The 22,114-nt window shown below is 25.2% G+C and overlaps 1 protein-coding gene across 2 annotated transcripts; it reads right to left on the bottom strand.

Annotated features, from left to right (window-relative positions):
- Nucleotides 1-7,023: 7,023 nt before the first annotated feature.
- On the bottom strand, nucleotides 7,024-20,383 carry LOC145839566 (solute carrier family 35 member B1-like). Of its 2 annotated transcripts, none has more exons than XM_082947176.1 (9): nucleotides 20,183-20,383; nucleotides 14,347-14,438; nucleotides 12,818-12,948; nucleotides 10,923-11,111; nucleotides 10,209-10,335; nucleotides 9,735-9,859; nucleotides 8,988-9,123; nucleotides 7,924-7,967; nucleotides 7,024-7,564 (listed from the first exon to the last, which is right to left on the bottom strand). In XM_082947176.1, the coding sequence occupies exons 1-9, from the start codon at nucleotides 20,362-20,364 to the stop codon at nucleotides 7,502-7,504; spliced, it is 1,089 nt and encodes a 362-aa protein (XP_082803302.1). In that variant the 5' UTR covers nucleotides 20,365-20,383; the 3' UTR covers nucleotides 7,024-7,501. The 2 variants fall into 2 exon arrangements, with proteins under 2 accessions (XP_082803302.1, XP_082803303.1); XM_082947177.1 differs by lacking the exon at nucleotides 20,183-20,383 and adding an exon at nucleotides 15,018-15,156.
- Between the last annotated feature and the right edge of the window lie 1,731 nt (nucleotides 20,384-22,114).

The following is a 22,114-nucleotide window of genomic DNA, read 5'->3' on the forward strand; positions in this document are numbered from 1 at the left end:
AACCAGAGTTAATGACATTATAATCTGTAGCTCATACTCAATTTCTTTCTCTTCTTCTCCTTCTTCAAATTCTTTTGATTGATGTAAAAGCTCGCTACTTTTATTCTATTTTCTTGTCTTTATTTGGTATATCAATAAAAAAAGAAAAATTATACAAAACAATCTTTCTATTCTAAACACTATCTTTGCCATCCTTGACTTGAAGGACCTCTTTCTCATTTTTCTGCATAAGTCTAGATAAAAAGAAAAAGATAGCCAAAAATTTTTTTTTTTTTTTTACAATAAACAAGTTTAGTACCAATCCTTACTACACTTATGAATCGTTGATAATTTATTTTTGCTTTCTTTTTGTTACTGTAACTATAAAAAAAACATTTGAATTGTCAACAGTCATTAAAAAATAAAAAAAGAGATGAATCTTTTACAAGTAGAAGACCTTGACTTTCTGTTGGACGAAGAACTACCTGAATTAAATCATGAAATGGTTGAAAACTTCTTCCGGCCAATCCAACAAGAAGAAGAGTTTGAAAAGGATCTAGGATATGAAAGCGACGAAGAAAATAAGTATACCGAAGAAAGAGAAGCTCCACTGATAGCTCCACCAGTGCCAATCATCGAACAGAATTGGCACCGTTTGAGGGATGACGAAAGGATGTTGGATCCCGAGCTTCTAACAATCCTTATCGAAATGATGTTAGAGGCCGAAAGACTGGGAGATAACGTTTTTGAAGAAGTGTATGAGGGCGACTTTTAAAGGAAAGGTATGTGAACATTATACTAAATAAAAGATTTTTTTTAAAAATTATAATAGTCATAAAAAATTAACATGTTTTTTTTTTTTTTTGTTGTTTCTTCCCAAGTATTTTTGTTTCGATAAAAAAATAAAAAATAATAAATAAAAAAAATAAATAAAATAAAAATCAATTAAAAAAAAAAAAAAAATTATGAAATAAAAACTTATAAACAAAAATATATAAAAAATAAAAAAATAAAAAAAAAAAAAAGCAACTTGTTAACAACTTATTTGTCTATATATGTGTGTTTATTTTTTATTATTATTATTTGTTTTTCTGATTTTTTTTTTTTTTTTTTTTTTTGTGTGTACCTTTGACCTTATAAACTACAATAACTCCAGGTAATTAAATAATATTAACATTGATTTGCTTCTATCTATTCACTTTTAACCTTAAGCAATCTAGAATTCAAATCTATTATCAACACGTTTATTTGAGTTGTTACCTTTACACATTTTATTACCGAAATCTATCTGAGTAATTCTTTTGAAATACAAAATTTTAATATGACAACGTTGTATACTTATCGAATTAATTTTTTTTTTGAATGTTTGAACAAGTACATCATTTGAAACAGTTATAAGTTAAACTCAATTTTCTTCTCTCCTTCGTTGTTTAAAATTTTTCATTGTAAACCTGTTTTGTTTCTACAGTAAATCTTTGATTTTCTAATAATACATTTTTCCATTAAATATTAATATTTCTTAACTAAACAAAATAGAAAAACAAAAAACATTGTTAAAATTGTTATTTGTACTTTAAATTTATTTGCATTTATCATCTCAACCCTCCGACAACATGATAATGTACCATTTTTTTTTAGAAAGATTAAAGTTATAAATTTGAACATTTTTTTTTTCAAGCATGATAAACCCGCTCTAATTCCTTATTATTCTTTTCTTTCAAAAGTTATTTTACACTTAGACATTTTAAGTTAATTTTCGTCCCCTTAATAATAGTTTTTTCTCATAAGTTTTTTTTACAAGTTAATAAAAATTTTTTTAGAAAAAGAAAAAAAAAAAAGAAAAACATAAGTCGATGTAGGACACTTGTGCAAAATCTTATTTTGCCTTGTGTCCAAATTTTTATAATTTAAAGGAATTAATGTTTTTCACTTGATATTATATTTTTTTTTTCCTTAAAAAAGAAAACATTGAATAAATATAGTAAAACTGTTTTCAAATAAAAAAAACTATTTTTCACAAACAAAATAAGTGCTAGTTAAAATGATTGTTGTCTTTGATTTCTTGATTAAACTGGAAATTGCTGTTCATGGGTGTGGCTAAGGGAAAATGAGAGAATAAAATGAGAGATCAAGTGATCTACAGTCCAAAGTCCAGGAAAATGAGAGAATCAAATGAGAGATCGCGTGATTTATGGAAAATTCTAGAAAAAGAATTCAAAATCTATAAATACGCTCAATCAGAGCATGAAGCGGGCAATCCACCACGAAACAAGCAAGAAGCGACACTCTGCTCCGCAAAAGAAATAACATCGTCAATCTTCAAGCAAGAAGATTTCAACAACCATCTAATCGAAGAAGCCCACGCATTCTGTGGCATCGAGAATTTCAGTACTGGTAGTACTCTTTCATCAAACACTCTAAGTTGGACTCAACGATCGAGTCACAGCGTTCAATCAAGTTAAAGTATACATTCATCTCAGCAAGCAAACCCACACAGACTGGGCGCCAACCTTAGCTACACTTCAACGAACAAGTTGTTTCATACTGTTTGACTCTATCGTATTGTTTATATATTCATATTATCATATATACTCACTATTGTATTTGCATTGTAATATTTATATATATTTATATCACCGCATTTATTCACTATTGTATTTGTATTGTATTAATTATACATATTGATATCATCGTGCTTATTTTTTATCGTATTTTATCGCCGCTCTGCTTACGGAAAGGAAAAGAAACAGACCACGCTACGTCTAGCCAGATTCTGCAAACGAGACGGACCAACGTCGAGTGCCAGAAGCTGAGCGAACGAGACCAGTGACACGCCTAAGGGGGAATCCGGAGCGCGGTTCCTTCTATTTGTTAACATTAAGTGTCTAAACTTATTGTGAGCTGTCATTGCGTATTTGTACATAATAAACCAACATTATTTAGTTTCATTATATTTAGTCAAATATATATAAATATAAATAAAGTTAAATATAAATTATATAATTATGTCCTTAAAACCCTTAAAAAAGGCATTAGTCCTGAAGGTACCCAGGACTCGGTCCAGAACCGAGATAAGTTGTTCCGAGACTATTGCTAACCTGGAATCCGATGAGATTGTTGAGACTGAAACCGAGGCAATTGCGAAGGAAACCAGTGAGGCTCCTAGTCTGGGTAACAATACTGATATACCAAGCATGACTATCAAAATTGTTTTTTTTTTCTTTTGCAAAGGCATAATCAATACAATTAAAAAAGTACAATTTCAGAATTAAGGTACAGTAAATTGTGAAAAAACGCTAAATATTTAAATGCATTTACTAACAACATTAACAAAAAAACCTAAAGCACCAAGCACATTGATAATAGATTCGACAGATGAATATTTTTTTAAAACATTGAAAAAGGACTCATCATTAATTGAGGAAAGGCGCTGCTAATAAAATCGAATTTTGGATTTTACTAAAACTTAAATTAAATCAACAGTTCATATATCTAATTAACCTAGTAATAAACGTTTTATTTTAATCGAAACTATTCATTTATTTTTTGCAAGAAACCAATTTATTTGGAAGCTTGTTCCATATTTTAACTAACCGATAAAAGAAAGAACTATACCAAGCATCATTATTGAATTGATGTTTGCATGTAAACTTTTTGTTATTTCCTTTCGGAAAGTAGTTATTTTCATACGGTTCAAAAATTGGTTGTATATTAGTTGTAGTTTCACCGTTAATTAATTATGAAAAAGTAGTTAGGTCAAACTCAAGTCTTCTGTATTCTATAGTATTAAGTTTTGTTAGTCTATCAAGGTAAGACGTATAAGAAATGTTGCAGCGGTTGAAGACTAATCTGGTATATATTCTTTGAACTAATTCTATATGGTTAATATCTTTTTTAAGTATGGAGACCAGATTAGTATGTTATATTCCAACTTAAGACGAATGTATACGAGAAAAAAAAATAAGGATGTTTATATCCGTAGACTTAATGCTCTTTGAAACTAAAAAAGATATAGTTGATGCAATTTGGTAAAGGTAATTAATATGGTGGTTTCATCTTACATTTTCACCAATAAAGATTCCAAGATCTTTATGCACTTTAGTTAAAGATAAGTTTATATTGTTTATTTTAAAGTTAAAGTTAGAGTTTGTAGAATTATTTTGAATATTCAGAACTTGACATTTACTAGGTTTTAAGTTTATTTTTTTTCCTTTAGCCAATTGTAAATTATATTTAAGGAATTCTGTAAAATTAAGTTGGAATAAGTAAAAATTTTTGTGTCATATGCGAAGAGGTTAATGTTGCTGCTAACATCAACCTGTTAAGCTAAATCATTCATGTAATTAATGAATAATAGTGGGCAAACTAATAAGTCAGTTTTAACGCTTAGTTTTTATAAAAGAGTTTCTAACGTAGCAAACTTAAGTGGATATCAATTAAAAAACACTTTGTGCACACTAAAAACAATTTTTCATGAAGAAGTCCTTTAAAAACTACTATCGATTCTAATAAATGAACGAATGAGATTTGAATAAGTAATTCAAGTATTTAATATTCGATACGATTTTAAAATCATAATGATGGTTTGTATTTGCACAATAATCGTTTTATAACTACACGAGTAAACTTTGCTTTTGCGAAACAATGTGAACATTTTCTGTTAAATCGTCATTAAACGCTTTATTTTTACAGAGTTTGTAAAACAGTAATTTCTCAGGTAAACAAAAAAGGCTTAAAGTTATCAAACTTTTTTTTTAATTTTTATTCTAAACGCCTACTGTTTGCTAATTTAATACCCATTTTGTGTATTGTAGAAGTAACTTAAATTATTTGAAAAAGTAAGAATGTTGTAAAAAGTTCAACTTATTAAAAAATGTTTTATATAAGCCTCAAGTATGTTACAAACTAGAAATGCAACTATCATATGACAACTAAGAACTTTTTTAACAACATAACTGACTTGCATACAACAATTTGTACTTGTTAGGCTTTTTTATCAGCAAACTAAAACATACGAAAAACTTTTAGTGCTTATCTTTTTATTAAACTTTGTTACTAAACAACTATGGTTTGTGTAAAAACAAGAAGCTAAAAGACAAATTCTAGTATAACTTGTTCAAATTTACAACTTTTATAGGGTTTTAAAGTGTGTTGCTTTGATATAATCGAATTGTCTGTACTGCATTAATATTCGTTTTACTTAACATTATTTTCGCTATTTTTTTGTCTAGTATGAAGTGCTTTACAGTTAAACGAAATACTTTTTATTTTACACATAAACAAACTTTTAGCGATTGATTAAATGCAGCTGAGTTACACAATTTTTGTTTTCTAAAGTATAAGTAGTTGTGGAACTGTTACAGAACTAAATTAAAAATTAGGAAACAACAAGAGTTCTGGTTATAAGGTGTTTGAAAAAAATGTTAATATTACTTATAGTTTTTAAATTTTTAATTTGAAAAATTTCTACAAAACACTGTAAGTTTAAATTTGTCAAGGATCATGAAAAAATTTTAAATTTTTCAAAAGAATAACTAATAAATAATTTAAACTTTTACTTTAAGCACTGGAATTTTACACATAGCATTACTTATTTAAAACATTTTTCTTGAACTTTATAAAAAAAATAATGTTTAAAGTAATTTTGACACCCTGATCATAAAACTTAGTTGTTTTATAATAATTAAGAACATAAATAATTTTTTTTTTCGTTTATACAGATGGAATTCTGATCTGTTTTTTGAGAAAGATTAAATGTAACAAAGTTGATAACCTACGAGAATTTTTATGTTCGGTAGGCAGCATGCTAGTCAAAACTTAACTTGCTACTTTAAAATATATTCTGTATAAATAAAAAACTTGAGGCATTTTAAAAACCTACCTTATAATTGGAAACTTTACTTTTAAGGTTCATGCTTCTGTGAAGTTAATACATTGTATTAGGCTTTACTTCGCAATTTTTACAAATAATTTTTTATGGAATTTTAAAACACACCACGAAAAATTAATAAATAGTTGCTACAAATATGTAAGTGTTCCTTTGTACACCAGATTCTTAGACCGAACTTTTTTCATCGTTCAATATACAATAATAATATACATTTGTAGATCAGATTATCCTTAGTTTTTGGAGGCAAGTTTGTAACCAAAGTAGTTTAATTTAGTTTTTAAAAACATTGATACTTTTAAAGCAGGGTTTCCATAACATTTTTTCGAAAGGCCCCCTAAACAGAAATTTAAAAAGCTATGGTCCCCTCTAACAAGATTACTCAAAACACTTAAGATTTTTTTTTCTCTTCAACATCAACTCCAGAATATTTAGTGTAAGTTTCAAATTATGACCTCATGGCCCCTTTACAGCTAATGGCCCCCTAAACTTCTGTCATGTCCCCCAAAAGGGCCACTTGGCTCACTTTGGGAAACACTTGCTTAATAGTTAAAAAGATTATATTTACTGTATACCTGTTATAGTATTAACTTATAAACTATTTTTATTTAATTTTAACAAATATTTCAAAGTTTTTTAAATGATTATTTTACTTAAACTGCAAACAAGTCAACCTTGTGTACTTATTTAAACCAAGAAGGGCTAGCTAAAACAGTTATATTTCATTTCTATATAATTTTTTTAATTTGTGTCAATAAAACAAGACTAAAAACTAAAAAAAATGAATTAAAGAAAAAAATTTTGTTTCAAGACTGAATTAAAACAGCTGTATCTAAACTATTAATCGTTAATTAACTTGAAGTGTTATAACATTTTTGGTAATTTCTACATATGTACAAAAGTTTTTTAACAAGAAACATTTTAACAAAAAGAAACTCGTTAAAACATTGTAACAAATTAAATTAAGTAATACAAACAAAAAGCCATAAAAGTTATAAATAATTTTTATTAACACAAAATACAATTATTTTAAAATATGACAGCAATAAAAAAATTTTTTTTAATTAACTTAAAACAGATAAAAAAGAAGTAAAAAATCGATAACTTTTAAGAAATTTAAAACATTATAAATACTTTAAAATTTAAAAAACGTAGCACTAATAAATTTGTCTAAAAGTTCGTGCAATAGAAATATTAATTATTGATAATGTCATGTTAAGTGATAAGTAATAAAGTGTTTTATTTCATAAAAATTGATGATTTTATTTACAGTACAAGTTTTCTCTAGAAATTATAATTATGAACACCAAAATTTTTTGAAACAATCAAAAAATAATGCAGTAAGTAAAGGTGAGCTAGCTTTCAAACTGTATTTTAAAATAAGGTAACAAAAGTTTTATACTAAAAAGTTTTTTTTTTGTAAAGTAAAAACTTCTTTTCAATGTAAGTTCAATAAGACATACATAATTTTGCATGCTAAAAACTGGCTTTAAAAATTTTGAAATTATTAGAAAGACTGTTTTAAGTTAACAAACAATCAACAAAGATCATAAAATTTGTTAGTAGATGTTAGTTAAGATGATCTAAATAAAAATGTTATACTACAGGCTCCCATTAGTAATTATTAATTTGATTTTAATTATTTTCTAACAGTTTATTATCTACCTGTAACTCACTAATAAACTCCCTCTGCTTTGGCTGTTCGAAATTGTTATGTTAGTTTTAAATACAGTTAGAACATTAGACATTAAAGTCTGAAGAAAGAACTTAAAGCCCTAGGATATTAAAGCTTGAAAAACTTTAGTATAAGTAAAGGATAGCTTAAAAAATCTTAGCAGTAAAAATGTAAAGCTTATTTAGATTGTACAAGAACACTTAATACATAAAACAAACAAAAATTTAAAATTTAAAGAAAAAAAGTTTCATAGGCATGTTTTAACCCCGTATTATTAAAAATAAAATAAAACCAATAACACCAAAAATTAAAAAAAATAATGTTTATTACTGCTCGTATTATAAAATGATTTGTAGAAAACATTATTTTATTGCTTTTCTACCTTTTTTTTCTCTGTCTTTCCGTAAACTGCATCCAGAGAAAGACCTGTTTATATCAAAATAGTTAGAGCCTATTTTAATTTTGTATGTTAACGTATTATAATGTCGGGGTTTAAAAGTCATAAAAAATTTACTTGGTACTGATAGAAAAATAAACCATTGCAAGTACAAAGTAATATTTATAATAGAAATGGGTCAAATATGCACGAGAGGTCACTTTTGCACAAAGGGTCATTTTTGCACGACAGTGAAAAAAAATAAATAAAATCATTATTAAAAAAAAACAGAAAAGTAGAAGAAAAAATAAGTTACCGACCAACGATAAGGGGTAACAGTGATAGTACAAATAATGATAAAAAATAACTAATAAAAATTATTATAAAAAAAAACTAGAAAAATAAATAAAAATAAGTTATTCAAAAAAAAAATTATCGACCGAGGGTAAGGGTTAGATGAAAAAAATTATTGTAAAATTAAAAAAAACAAAGAGCTAATTATAAAAATTACTAATAAAAAAAAAAAACAATAAAAAATAGATTGAAATTAATTAGAAAAAGAAAATAAAAGTTACCGACCGAGGGTAAGGGGTAACAGTGATAGTGAAAATAAAAACAAGTAATAACTAAAAAAAAACTATTAAGAAAAATAAAAAAACAATAAAAAATAAAATTAAAAAAAAACGAGAAAAAGAAAAAAAAAAGTTACCTACCGAGGAAAGGGGTAACAGTGACAGTAAATAAAAAAATTAATTAATTAAAAAATAAAATGAATTTATTAAAAAAAATCAACTCGTGCAAAAGTGTTCCTTCGTGCATATTTGACTCCTACCAATTTATAATATCTTTCTAAAATAATTTTATTAATTTTCTAAAAATCGATCTCTACTTTTTGATATGAACTAACAAACAAACTAAGATGAATATATTTTAAAATAATAAACATAAGATCTACTTTCAATTAATTTTAACGCTGTTTAACTTATATACAAATCCGACAACAGATTGAAAGAACACATGTAACATATGTTATTGAAAACTAATAACATAAAAAAACAATTTAAACAAACCGGCAAAGACGAGCGTGGTGCCCATCCACTGCCTGTTGGAGAGAGGGTTGAAGAACATGAGGACAGACAAGAGTATTGTGAAAAATTTCCTTGTTGTCGTGATCACTGAGCACGTGAGCGGCCCGAACTTTGTCACCTGTTTGAATGTCATCTGGTAAATTTACTTGAATACAAGTTTATGTGCACAGAAAAATTGGTAGACTTTTTTTATGGGTCGCATTAAATACAATAGTACATTTATTATATACTAGTTCTTCAAAAACTTTGTTGTAAAGTTTAAATTAATAATTTTGAATAAACTTACTGTAAACATTTGGTTTTAATTTCATTACTTGTTTTCAATATCATTTACAAACTATTTATAAAAAAATTTTGGTGTACACAAATGTTTTAGGAGATGATATAAAATGGTTTTTACTTTAGATATATAAAATAAACCCTTATAAAACAGACACTATTTTAATTGGTTTCGGAGTTATAGTAAACTAAGCCACAGTGAAATTAATCGCAGCTAACACTAAAGTAGTTTATCATAATTTACTACCTATTTAGAACCATTGAAACTCTACATAGTACTACACTCAGAATAAAATTTAGTGAAAATTTTTATACAAAAGCTATATATGTAAAATCATACTAGATAAACTAATAATAAATTCATAAAACATTAAAGTAAAAACCAGCTAGTAATAAAGTAAGTTTATGTTTGAAGCTAACACTTTCTTAACTAAATTAGTTTAAACTAACAGTGAGGAATATGAAATGTTGTCCGAACGCAGAGCATGCGCAATAAGCCAGCAAATATTTCAACACTTGGGGGTGACGCGAGCAGAAACTGATAAAACCGACCCCTTGACCAGTGAAGATCAATCCTGAAGTTGTTTTAGGTACTTAAATGTTTGTTTGCTTGAATTTAGAAAACAAGTATTTATACTATACATATTTTAAACTATGTTTCTATTTTTAATTAAATATAGAAACAAACTAATAAAAAATGTTATAAAATCTATAAAAGTAAATTTCAAAATCTTGTACAGATTACTTGATTTTATTTCTTAACAGTTCATAGGGGCTTATCAAAAATTTCAAGTTAACTTTTGTTTGATTTTAGATATTGTTAGAAGTAGAAAAATATAGTAAATTTATTTTTTGACTGTTATGTATTTTATAAAAACAAACGACTTCTTGGTCGACAACATAAATATTGTAACACATAGAAACCTAATGAAAGGATGCCGCATGAATAGAGGTTGATGTTATACATCATGTGGTGCTTATCAGTAGTGTGCATCGATCTCATCTTCTCCTGAGTAACTCCGATAAGCCCGTCGAATGTCAGCGATAAAAGCTGTGGTTTATCAAAAAAAGTTTTAAAACCATCAATAGCTAACTAACACTAATCTATGAATTATCAACTATTTTACTACGAATTAAAATTGCGTGATCACTAATTTATAAAATACATCACTTTAAAATACTTTATTTAAATGTTATCAAAAATACTCATAAAATTTTTAACTTCAAAATTCTTTTGCATTTATTTCCAAATGTTTAACTTTTACAAAAGTCAAAAAAGAACCAAACACTATCTCTTTGTTTTACCGACTAGTTTCAAGTATAGTTAAACATTTCCTTGAAAATACATTTGTTAAACATTTCAAATAAAATAAGTAACAAAAAGCATGCAGGCTAAAGTAAAAGATAAAACTTTATTGCAATTTATTTAATTATAAAACTATAAAATCATCAATAAAAAACTAACAAATTTAGTTTAGCATATAGTTATTCTTTTAAATATTGGTTCCATGAAAACTAGTCAAAAACGTGTCTTAATCTCAACCGCATGAAATAAAAAAAGAAGATTAAATTATATAACTGAACATTTTGATTACATACAAAAAGTAAATCATTAATAAAAAACAAACAAGTACTAACAACAAGAAGTTCACCGGCGCCCAACGATATCGAGCTACTGCCCTCGGCCTTCTTGTCTTTGTACATGAAAAGGGCCACGCCCATGGTGATCATGAGTATGCACAGGTACTTGACGGTGTTGTACTTCTTGCCCGCCAGCAGCACTCCCAACAGCATCACCGGTATCGGCTTGCACGCCTTTCCAAGCACCTGTGAGAGTGGAAAGTTTACTTTTGACTCAACAAATTGTTTTAATCAGTAAAAAGTACTAAATGATTTTCGAAGAACCACTGAGTGGGAAGTAGTGTTGAGCTATACCAGTGGTCTTTACGGTGTGCACGAAATTAGTTTTGGGGTGCACAAAATTAGTTTGAAATTTAAACAAGATATTCTGGGTTTCGTGGTGAAAAGTGAAAAAAGGTCTTGGGAATTATTTTGGGGAGTTTTGAGCTTTGGGTGCACATAATTTTTTTCTCAATTTAGTGTGCACAGAAAGAAAATAGCTTATACTTAATAGGTTGTTGTAAGCAATAGAGAAAAAGTTATGCGATTGTTAGGATATTGTAAACAAAACTAACAGAGAATTTACGAATATAGAACTTTTTTAATAGCCAAACAACAAATGAGCTTTTTAAGCTTTTACCTTGGTTTTGCCATCCATGGGTTTGGCATATTGTTTAGTTTTTTTTAGTAAAAGATCTATATAACTACATAATAATATTTAAAAATATTTTATACGTTCACTTTTTTTTTGAACAAAGTTATCTTAATTTGATTTAACCATGAAGATTAAACAAAATTAATTTAATATTACTTTCCTTCAATCTATTATAAATTCAAATAGTTTTGTGATAAATTCATATAAATTAATAATTATAGCGATTGACTTTAAGGTTTAGCAAAATAATTTAGAAACTGTCACTTTGTATGACATTGTAAAAGAGACAAGTAACACTTCAAGTGAAAAATACAACGGTTTATAGGACTTGCACATTTTTAGCAAAATAATAGCAAGTTTTTGTGGCATTGTAATCACTAAATATAGAAATACTCATTGTATATAACAAAATACTACTAGACAATAAAATTAATAAATAACTAATTCCATTATGAAAATTTTATATTATTTTTTATTTTTTTAAGATAATCTGATTAAAATGCATTAATAAATACAAAGCTTAAATACTTAAAACTTGTTTTGAAATAATACCACTAAGTATAATACTAAGAACTAATTACTTAGCTAAAGCTATTTTAAAGTATTTACTAATTGTATTTATAAAAATGCCTAATACAATTTGGTAAAAAGCAATATAAGACATAACTTTTACTAATTTTTTTTTGAAACGGTCACCTTTGAACAGCAATCAATTAAGTTATAAAATTGTAAATTAAAAACAAAACATTTTAAACTAAATTTTTTGTGAAAATAACGTGTCTTTTAATAGATATTATATTATGATTAATTAATAACTTTCGTTTACTAAATAATTATTTCGGAGAAAAATACAAATGCTTGTAATTAAATATACAAAAAAAGAATTATAAAGGCTTACTTATGTTAAGTATAACACCTTTTTTGATTGATTGAAAATATGTATAAACTTTATGCATAATAAAACAGTTTCACACTTTAAACAAATAGAAGTGAGCTGTACATTATGAATCTACACACTAAATACAGCATATTTGGTATTAAAAGTTGCATTTTTATTTTACAAATACATTCTTTAAGTTTTCTACTTGAACTTTAAAAAGACTAAGGTACAAAACATTAATTATTATATATTACTCATATTTTTTTTAAATTTTATTAATTAAATCCTCCCATAACATAAAAGCACACCTAACAAAACATATACATTAAAAAATTTAATAAATTCAATAACAAAAATACAAAACAAAATGAAACAAACTTGTGTTGGGTAGCTGATGTACTGGAGGGCCTGGTTTGAAGCCACCATCGCACCAGTGTAGAACATTGAGCATAAAATGTACAAAATAACTGGTGTTTTGTCCTCCTTTGGTCTTGTTACAACTGATGATGCTGTTTAAAAATCAATTATTTAACTCATGCTTTAAAGAAATAGAAACAACAAACATCAAATTTAAGTATAGGGTTTAAAACTCATTATTTTGGTAAAAGATTAAAAACTATTATTGTGTTTTCTACAACTCAAATTTATATTGAAGTAACCAGTTTATTTTTTTTCAATAAAAACTTGAACTTCAAACACAGCTTAACTTGAAATATTAATTGTATTAGTGTAAAAATAACTCTTAATTGAAAATATGAATAAAAAAATTATCACAGGTTACAGATTTTCGACTTAGAACTTCGTAAAGTAATGTAAAGTATTTAAGGGCATAGGTGAGGGTAAACACCTTTTTTTGAAATTCAATTTAATTTTATATAGTTTTACTAAGCTACAAGATGCTTTTTACAGATTTTAAAAATTCAAAATAACTTTTTACATATAGCTGGTCAAAGTTGGAGGCAACAATAGGATCCTTATGGGAAGGGCAAACTAAAAACGGCAAATAAGTAGAAACCACCAAAAATCTATCTCCCCCTTCCTTTTTTTTTTTGAGAAAATACCTCAAGTTTTCAGGAAATGTTCCTTGCAATATTTAGAAAATTCTGTCGGTATAAAATTTAAAAAAATTTAAAAATAAAAATTTTATAACAAAAAAACAAAAAAAAATGTTTTTTTTGTTTATTTTTTATGAAGTACTTTTTTTTTTAAATTCTTTCTGACAGAATTTTTCTAAGTATATCAAGGAACATTTCCTGAAAGTTTGAGGTAGTTATCTCTAAAAACGTAGGAGAACATAAATTTTTAGTGAAATAGTTTTTTTTTGCTGTTTTAGTTTGGGCCTCCCATAAGGAACTTATTGTTGCCTCCAACTTTGACCAGCTATATCTCAACAGTTATTTTGAGTTTTTTAAATCTGTAAAAAGCATTTTATAGCTTAGTAAAAACTATATAAAATGAAATCAACTTTTTTTAAAAAGGTGTTTACCACCCCTATGCCCTTAAAACTATTTGGTAGCAATTTAAAAAAATGAAGAATTTTCAAGGAAACTTAAAATAGAAACATTTAAAACAATATATATCAAACTAAATGCAAAAGTGTAAGAAATATAAAAGTTAAAAGCAAAAAAAAATTTACTTCAATATAAAAGTTAAACACTTATAGTGTATATACTTACAACATTGTTTAAACATCGTAAACCATATAAAATCGTTCAACATTTAAGACTTTAAGCTATTCAATACTGTACTACTTATTTTCTTTAATGTTAGACTAAATATTTTTACTTTTAATGTTAGACTAAAAAACAAAAACAATTACAAATTTAACAACTTTATTTAGAACAAAAATTAAATTAAAACTATATTTCAAGTAAAATACACAAATAGTATAGTGAACCTAAACTGACCAAACTTAGCAAAAACAAGGTTGGCGATGCACTGTATGAAAACAAGAGCTTGGGCAAATACAAACTTTTCATCACCATAGTCTCCTCTTGTTCTGTTGAAATTGAAATTTTTAATAAACATGTTTGGTGTATTGCCTTTTTGTGGTAAAATAAAAGTAATATAAGTTTTGAAACACGTACCTTAGTTAAAACTTTCTTACAAAAAAAGTGGTTGTTTTTACTATAAAAACTTTAGTTTATAATTTTGGTTTACATATTAAAACCATTCAATAAACTTAAGGCTTACACCTCTACAACTTTAAGGTTTAAATAATAAAATTTATAATAAATTTATATAAAAACAAAGAAAAACTTTTTTTGAAACTGGTATCTTAATTTATAAAAAAATATTAAATATGTGGTTAAAATAGGTTTTAAAAATGGAATCAATTGAAGTTAAACATATATGTATTAGCCATGCAAAATTTTACTAAAATTTATTTTAAAAAATATGTATAAATTTAACTATAACTTTTGCATGGTTTATCATTTTATTTTTTTATTGCATAATCACAGTTTGAAATTGGTTTTCTGTGAAACTCAGTAAGGGTAAAGATTTTTCAATGAGTAAAAAAAATATAAAACCCAAAAAAAGGAAAAGAGCTTTTCATTTGAACCTAATAAAAACTTACATTTTTTCTTGTGACATTCCAAACAAACAATAACACAAAAACACACCAGCAGTGCAGGTGATAAGTTCTTTGTTATCAATTATCAACTTGCTTTTCGCCCCCATCATTAATTTTTAATTAAATTATGTCTGAATAAAACTTATTTTTGCTAAGTGCTTAAGCTTTTAGTTGTTCAAAAAAATTGAGTTTATGGTAAAAAATAATACTTTTAAAAAAATATTACTGTATCTAAAGATATCTAAAATGTTTTTGTTAGTGTTTACTTCTATATTAAGCAATATTAATACATAATTTACAATATTATTGGCTGATTTAAAAGGTTACATTGGTTTATTAAATTTTAAAATAATATGTCATCTTGCTGGAAAAAAGAGTGAATAATGATAATATTTATTATTTTAACATTTAAAGATTCATAAAATACTTCTGTAAAAATTTATTACACATAAAAAAACTATAATGAAAGTTAGTTTTAGTATTTTAACTTTTCATCTTAAAAATAGCATACAATATTATTTCTAATCAATTTTTTTAAATTTTTTAATGATCTTAAATACTTGTAAAAAAACAATATAATTTGATTTTTTAATTTTGTATCTAATTTTCAAAATTTATCACAACAATCTGCATCTTACAATTTGTCTGTAATATTGCAAAAAAACATATCCTGAAATTCTAAAATAAGTTTGTGTAAAAATGTTATAGGATTGTATTTTGGAAATTTTAGTTTATGCAACATACTTTTTACCTTGAAAACTTTAGTTTAACTACAAACTAAACTAAGCATTGATCTTGATTGTAAAAAACATTTTTAAATGTGCTCTTATTTTGATTTTCAGAAAACATTAGTGTTTTTTAACTTTAGTAAATAGTCATTTTATTAAAGTTTTATTTTAAGAGCTTTATATTACATTTAAGTTCATACAATAAAATTTTACAACTTAAATCACAAAATAATCTGACAACTACAATAATTGACTAATTTATAAACAAATGATTTACCTCCTTAACCCCTATACAGATGTAAAAAAAATATTTATGAAACATTAGTTGTTTCATTTTTTAACTTTTATTAGATATAAGTAGATATTAGCTATTATTTGGTCTGAAATGGGTAAGCATTGTTTTAAAACTTTAATGTCTTAACTTTTGCGGACGTTTAAAGTGCATACCTAATTGGTTTACTTACTAGATAAATAACTTTACTATAACTTAGTCATAACTTTGTTAATTAACTTTTATATGTCTAGAAAATTTTGAACTAAATGCTTGATAAAAGAAAAGCTTTTGTTAGACATATTTGACTTTATACAACACACAATCTAAAGTTATATATGTTTTGATGTCATAACTACTAATAAATTAACTTAGAATAAGTAACTACTTAAGAAAATTGTAGAATATATGAATATAGTTTTTAAGTATAAAGAGGTGAATATTTTATACTTTTTTTAAGAGAAACTTTAGTTACTATTTTTTACTACTAGGAACTTAAATTGTAATGTATTAAAACTAAATACTATTAAATAAATAAAAAAGTATTTGTTGCTTTAAATTTAAAAAAATTGAATAGATTTACTTCTTCATACTTTTGGTATGTTTAAAAAAATGTTAAGACCATAGGGGTATCAACCTTCATTTTTACAAGCTAAACTTATTTTGTAGAGTATATTCTGGCTATCAAACATTTTTAACTTTCAACAAAACTCAAAGCAGTTTTTGAGATATAAGTAAACAAGTTAGTGAACTTAAAAAGTTCCTTAAAAAGGAGTAAACTAAAATGCAAAAAAGCAACTACTTGACAAAAAACTTATCTTTCTCTACATGTTCAAGCTACCTTAAACTTTTACAGTAATTCTATTGACTTCTTGATTCTATTCAATTAGTAAATTATTTTAAATTTGATTATAAATATTTTATTTAAAAAAAAATATTTTTTTAGGTTTTCTTATCGAAATTTTATTTTTTAAATCTTTCAAAATAAAAAACAAATGTTTCCTGAAACTTTGAAGCATTTTGTTGAGCTAATTTAATAAAGATAGAAAATTTTAGTAAAAATTTTAAACTTCCAGAGATAAACTCCCAAAAATATGTGATTTAATATGTATTGCTTGTATCTAATTTTTTTACTAAACTTATACAATCTTAAAAAGAAAAGAAACTTTTTTTATAGCTAGTAGTTCAATAGTAGTTAAAAAAGCTAGTAGTTCATACATATAACACATCATATAAAAGTTAATTATTTCTAAAACACCAATAAAACATCTTAAGCTTCCTTGACTTTAATCAAATGAGATAATTAAAAAACCTTCTTAAAAATACTTTTAGTTCAAAGTATAAACTTACTAAAAATACTCTTAAGGTATTGTTAGAGAGTTAAAATTTTTGTCTTACTTTTCAATAACAAGTATTAAACTTCTGGACATTTTGTTGCATTAAATTGATAAAATTAAAACTACAAACTATAAAAACTTGCTTCTAAAATAATAAAATAGTTGTTGCATCTGTCAGCTTATTATTAAACTAATTAATTCTAAATTGTTTTGATATTTTACATTTATATGGTTTAAATTATTGTTACACATTTACAAAATAATGTCAAACAATTAAATTTAGGGAATTTCCCTAAAACAAAATACTAAATTAAGAAAGACACGAATACTTGAAAAGAGAGAAATAAGTTTCAGAGACTTTTGTTAAAAGATGGCAAATGTGTTATTTTTAAAGTATGTTTTTTTTTGTTTTTTTATTTCTTTATTAATAATATATTTAATTTTTCTTTTAGGTTACAAGTATAAAGAAGTTGTAACGAAAAAGCTGTTAGTTGATAAACTGCTTTTATTTAAAATGCAAAAACGGTTCTTTGTGTTTTAAGTCTTTGCTAAAGCAATACTAATTTTAAGTAAGTAAAAAAACGAGTTCAGCATTAGAAAACTTAATACAAATCTATATATATCTTTGAAACTATATAAACATTATAAATATTAAATAGTCTTAATTTTTTATGTGTATTTAATTTATTGTTTAACTTAATAATTTACCGATAGTGGCTTTAAAATTTTTCTCAAATTGAACTAAAATTTATTTATTTACCTTGAAAAATAAAATATTTAAGCAGATGTATTTTAAATTTTTATTCAAGTTAAAAAAATTTCATCCGTCTTTGTCAAATTAGTAAATTGCTAAATTTTTGCATACAAACTATTTTTTCTTATTTAATTTTAAGCACAAACAAAGTAAGTTGAATTTTTTATAGTTAAAGATAAGATTATAACTAAATTTAAAAAAAATCCTAACTCAAAAAGAATATGAAAAAGAGAGTATATAAAGTAAAAAATAACACGTATAAAATAACCTAAATTATGTATATAAAATTGTTAAATAAACATTTTTAACCTTTTTGTTAACCCTTATGTCGACAATAGAACGAAAATTTACTATAAAAAATTTTTTAAATAAGAAAATTTATACTACTGAATTTTTTTTTCTTAACTTTAACTTTTTCATTTTTCTATCGTAGAAACAAGTAAACAAAATATTTTATTAATAAAAAAATAAAAACTTTATTACAAGATAAATTTAAATTTAGCAAGGCTTTAAATCAAACTGTTTATTTTTTCAAATCGAATAATTTACTGCACAAAAACAATAACCGATAATTATTGATTTATGTAGCAAAACAAAAAAGTAGTCTACCAAGTGAAGTGTCTAAAGACTAAAAATTATATTAGTATTACAAAAAAAAAGATAAAACGTTTAATTAATATCTATTAGATGAATTATCAAAAAATATATAATATAAATTAAATATGCCAAAATATAAACATTTTGAAGCTATTTTTTATAAGGGAAAAGTTAAACTTAAGCGATTATTATAAAAAGATTAAATGAACTTATCAAAACTATGGTTTTTTATACGTGTTTATTTTAGCTGTAAATTAAACTTTTGATTCAAAATTTTTCAGTTCAATGTGAACATAAGTGAAACATTAAGTTCAAAGAAAAATTATATTACTACGATTTTAAAAGAGTTTATTTAAGTCATATGTTTAGATTTGTAAAGCTTTTCTAAATTGAAATAAATATAAAACAAATTTGATTTTTTCATTGGAATTGCTAATAGTTTTTATACGTTAAAGCTTTACATAGATCTATACTACTTTCTATCCAGTGCGGTTTATTATCTCATTGATAAGTGACTAATAGCCAAGGGCAATTTAAGCGTGCTTGATATACAATTGAAAGTTTGATATTTTTAAACCGAATGGTGATTAAAATATGAGATTTATTAAATCAGCTTAAAAGTAGTATTATTAAAATTTCTGATTAACTTTCTGAAAATATTTTTCAAGCATTTTAATCAAGCTATAGTTTGTACTACAATTCTATAGTACACGTTCTAAATTAATTGTGTCAATCATCGTAAGAAATTACAAAATCTCGTAAACGTTGTTATTTAAACAGCTACTTAATACTTTAGTCAAATTATGTTTAGCTGTTTTATTTAAAAGCATGTTTTAATATTTTGAATACTGCCTTATATTTTTTAGTTAAAAGATTAAAATGAGTTTTTTAAGCTAAATTAAATCTATTAGAAAGTCAACTTTACAAATTTTCTAAATCTTTTTAGTTTTTTAGTTATATAGATATTTATTTTCTCTGTTGAACGAGATAATAATTTATTAAGATTAATAATAAATAGAACAAAAGTATAACTTTTTTTTGGTAAACATTCTTATATAGTTCATTTTTTTAACATCTAACAAAAACTTAAACCTAACTCATAAAACTTAATTATACTTTGAACAAGAACAAATTGAAAATAAAACCGCAAAAATAAATAGTATTTCAAAAACCAATTAATGTTTTTAATGATACAAAAGTAAGACAAAAGCCAGATTTCAGTAACAAAAAATATCTCAACTAGAACAAAAACAAAAACTATTTTATACAAAACAACGGAAAATAAACAAAATAATTTTCAATCTTCAACTCTAAAACCAGTTCTACGATTCTTGATGTCAAAATAATTGTTTTAAATCATAACAACGCTTTGTCTCAATTACTTTGAAACTGAGAGAGTTTAAAAAAAAGTTCGGCGCGATCATCACGTTTTCTTTAAAAACTTGTTATTTTCCCATTTAAAACTTTAATATCAAACTAACACTTTTTCCTGCAGCATGCCGTAGCCCAGGTAGAAGAAGAAAATCCCCAGCCCGTACCCGCACATGGTCGTCCGCCCCGACGACAGGCAGCACTTGTGGTACGCGTTGCGGAAAAGACCATTTTCGTCACCCTTCCCGCCATCGGTGTGAGTCGGCAGCAGTGGCGCTTGTGTGGCGCGCATGGTGTGAGTGGAAGTGATAACGCTGTAGCTTGTTGAGCGTTGCAGAACAGCCCCGGGCGTTTAGAAGTTGTTTTTTTCTCGATATCACCAATAAATCAAGTTTAGCGGTTCGGTAAACCGATTACAGTTCGGCTTGATTCGATGTTTTATTTGTTACTTATCATATAAATGTATAAAATAAAAAAATTATGAAATATAATTGGCAGCTGTTAAACCTTTAAAGTTTTACAATGGAATAATCAAAAACAGTCTTATGTTAAGAACATAACTTTGTGTAATTACAAAACGTGAAAACTTTATATCATTAAAGTAGGTTTATTTGAAAAACGCTTGTTTTTAAAAGTTGTTGAATCAGGGTTTCCCTGACTCATTTTCGTAATTGCTCAATTTGAAACTAAAATACCCCTATTTTGTCAGACATCGTCCATTTATTAATTAATTACCCATTAACTTTGTAGCCTTCTGAAAGCCAAACTAAAGTATTAGTTTATAAGTTTTCATTAAAAAATTACTTGAGAATAACCTTACAAATAAATTATACCTGAAAAGTTAAAAATTAATCAAGAACTTTAAAATTAATAATTCGGAATGGCAACTTTGCATTTTACCTTTTGTAATAAAATAGTAAACTGTTACCTTTGGTTTTTGCATAAGAAACTATTTTTACATAAAAAATTAATACAGTTTTTTATTTTTCGTTATGGTTATTCCTTTTCGACGTTTATAAATAATTTTATTAGGTAAGTAGCTTGCTCGAAATTAACAGCAAAAAATACAATGAAACACTTATATTTTTGAATAAGCTTATTTTTAACTTTTTGTTTTTATTTATGCTAAAGTATTAAAATTTTGAAACTGAATTTTTTGAAATAGTTTACAATAAACTTCATTACTTAATTTGTTATATACAAGAATATTAAAAACTATTAAGATAAAAACGCTTAGTTTTTACCATTTTTTCTTTTTTATTTCATTAAAGTGAACTGCTTTAAAGAAATAAAGTACTTATTCTGAATAAAATGTTTTAAACTTCATAAGTACATTTGAGTAACGAAAAAATGTTTTTGTTTTTCAAAGAACATACTATGATTCGTTAAGAAATAACTACTTATTACCTAATACTTATTGCTTTAACACTTTTTAAACAGTCAATTTTATTAACAAATGTTCAAGAATTATTGATTTCTAACAATGTTTCTTGATAGAGTTCGAAACGAATTAAATTCGTTGGATTATTAATAAAAATTCTAACTTTCGACGTACTAAAGTAATTTGCACCCTATGGAAGTTTACTTAAGTACTTTGCTAGTTGTTGTTATAACTATGTAAACTTTATTTTAGTACTATAAAAACATACACTTACTGAAATTTATTTACAACTCTGCATTTTTTACTTTTGATTGCATATATATATATATATATATATATCTTTTTTATTAGATTCGAATATCAAACCTATACATATTTAAAACAACACTTCTAAACAATCGAACTTTGACAAAACATTTGAACAAATGTTGTATTACATATGGTTTATATAACTGTCTTTTAAAACGTTTAACGCTTGAAAATTGTTTGCTTAAACACCAAAACATACATTTTATGTTTTACAATAGTTTTAAACTCATTGCTAAACTTGTGTTTGTTCTTAAAACGATATAAATCACTGGCTTGTTTCCGCTAATTGTTTTTTGTGCTATTTTGCTGTGAGTAAGATATTACTTTGTCAAAACCGATACTATTGCTTACT

The sequence above is a fragment of the Thalia democratica genome, chromosome 6, assembly GCF_965202585.1.
Source record: "Thalia democratica chromosome 6, ktThaDemo2.hap1.1, whole genome shotgun sequence".
NCBI classification, from domain to species: domain Eukaryota; kingdom Metazoa; phylum Chordata; class Thaliacea; order Salpida; family Salpidae; genus Thalia; species Thalia democratica.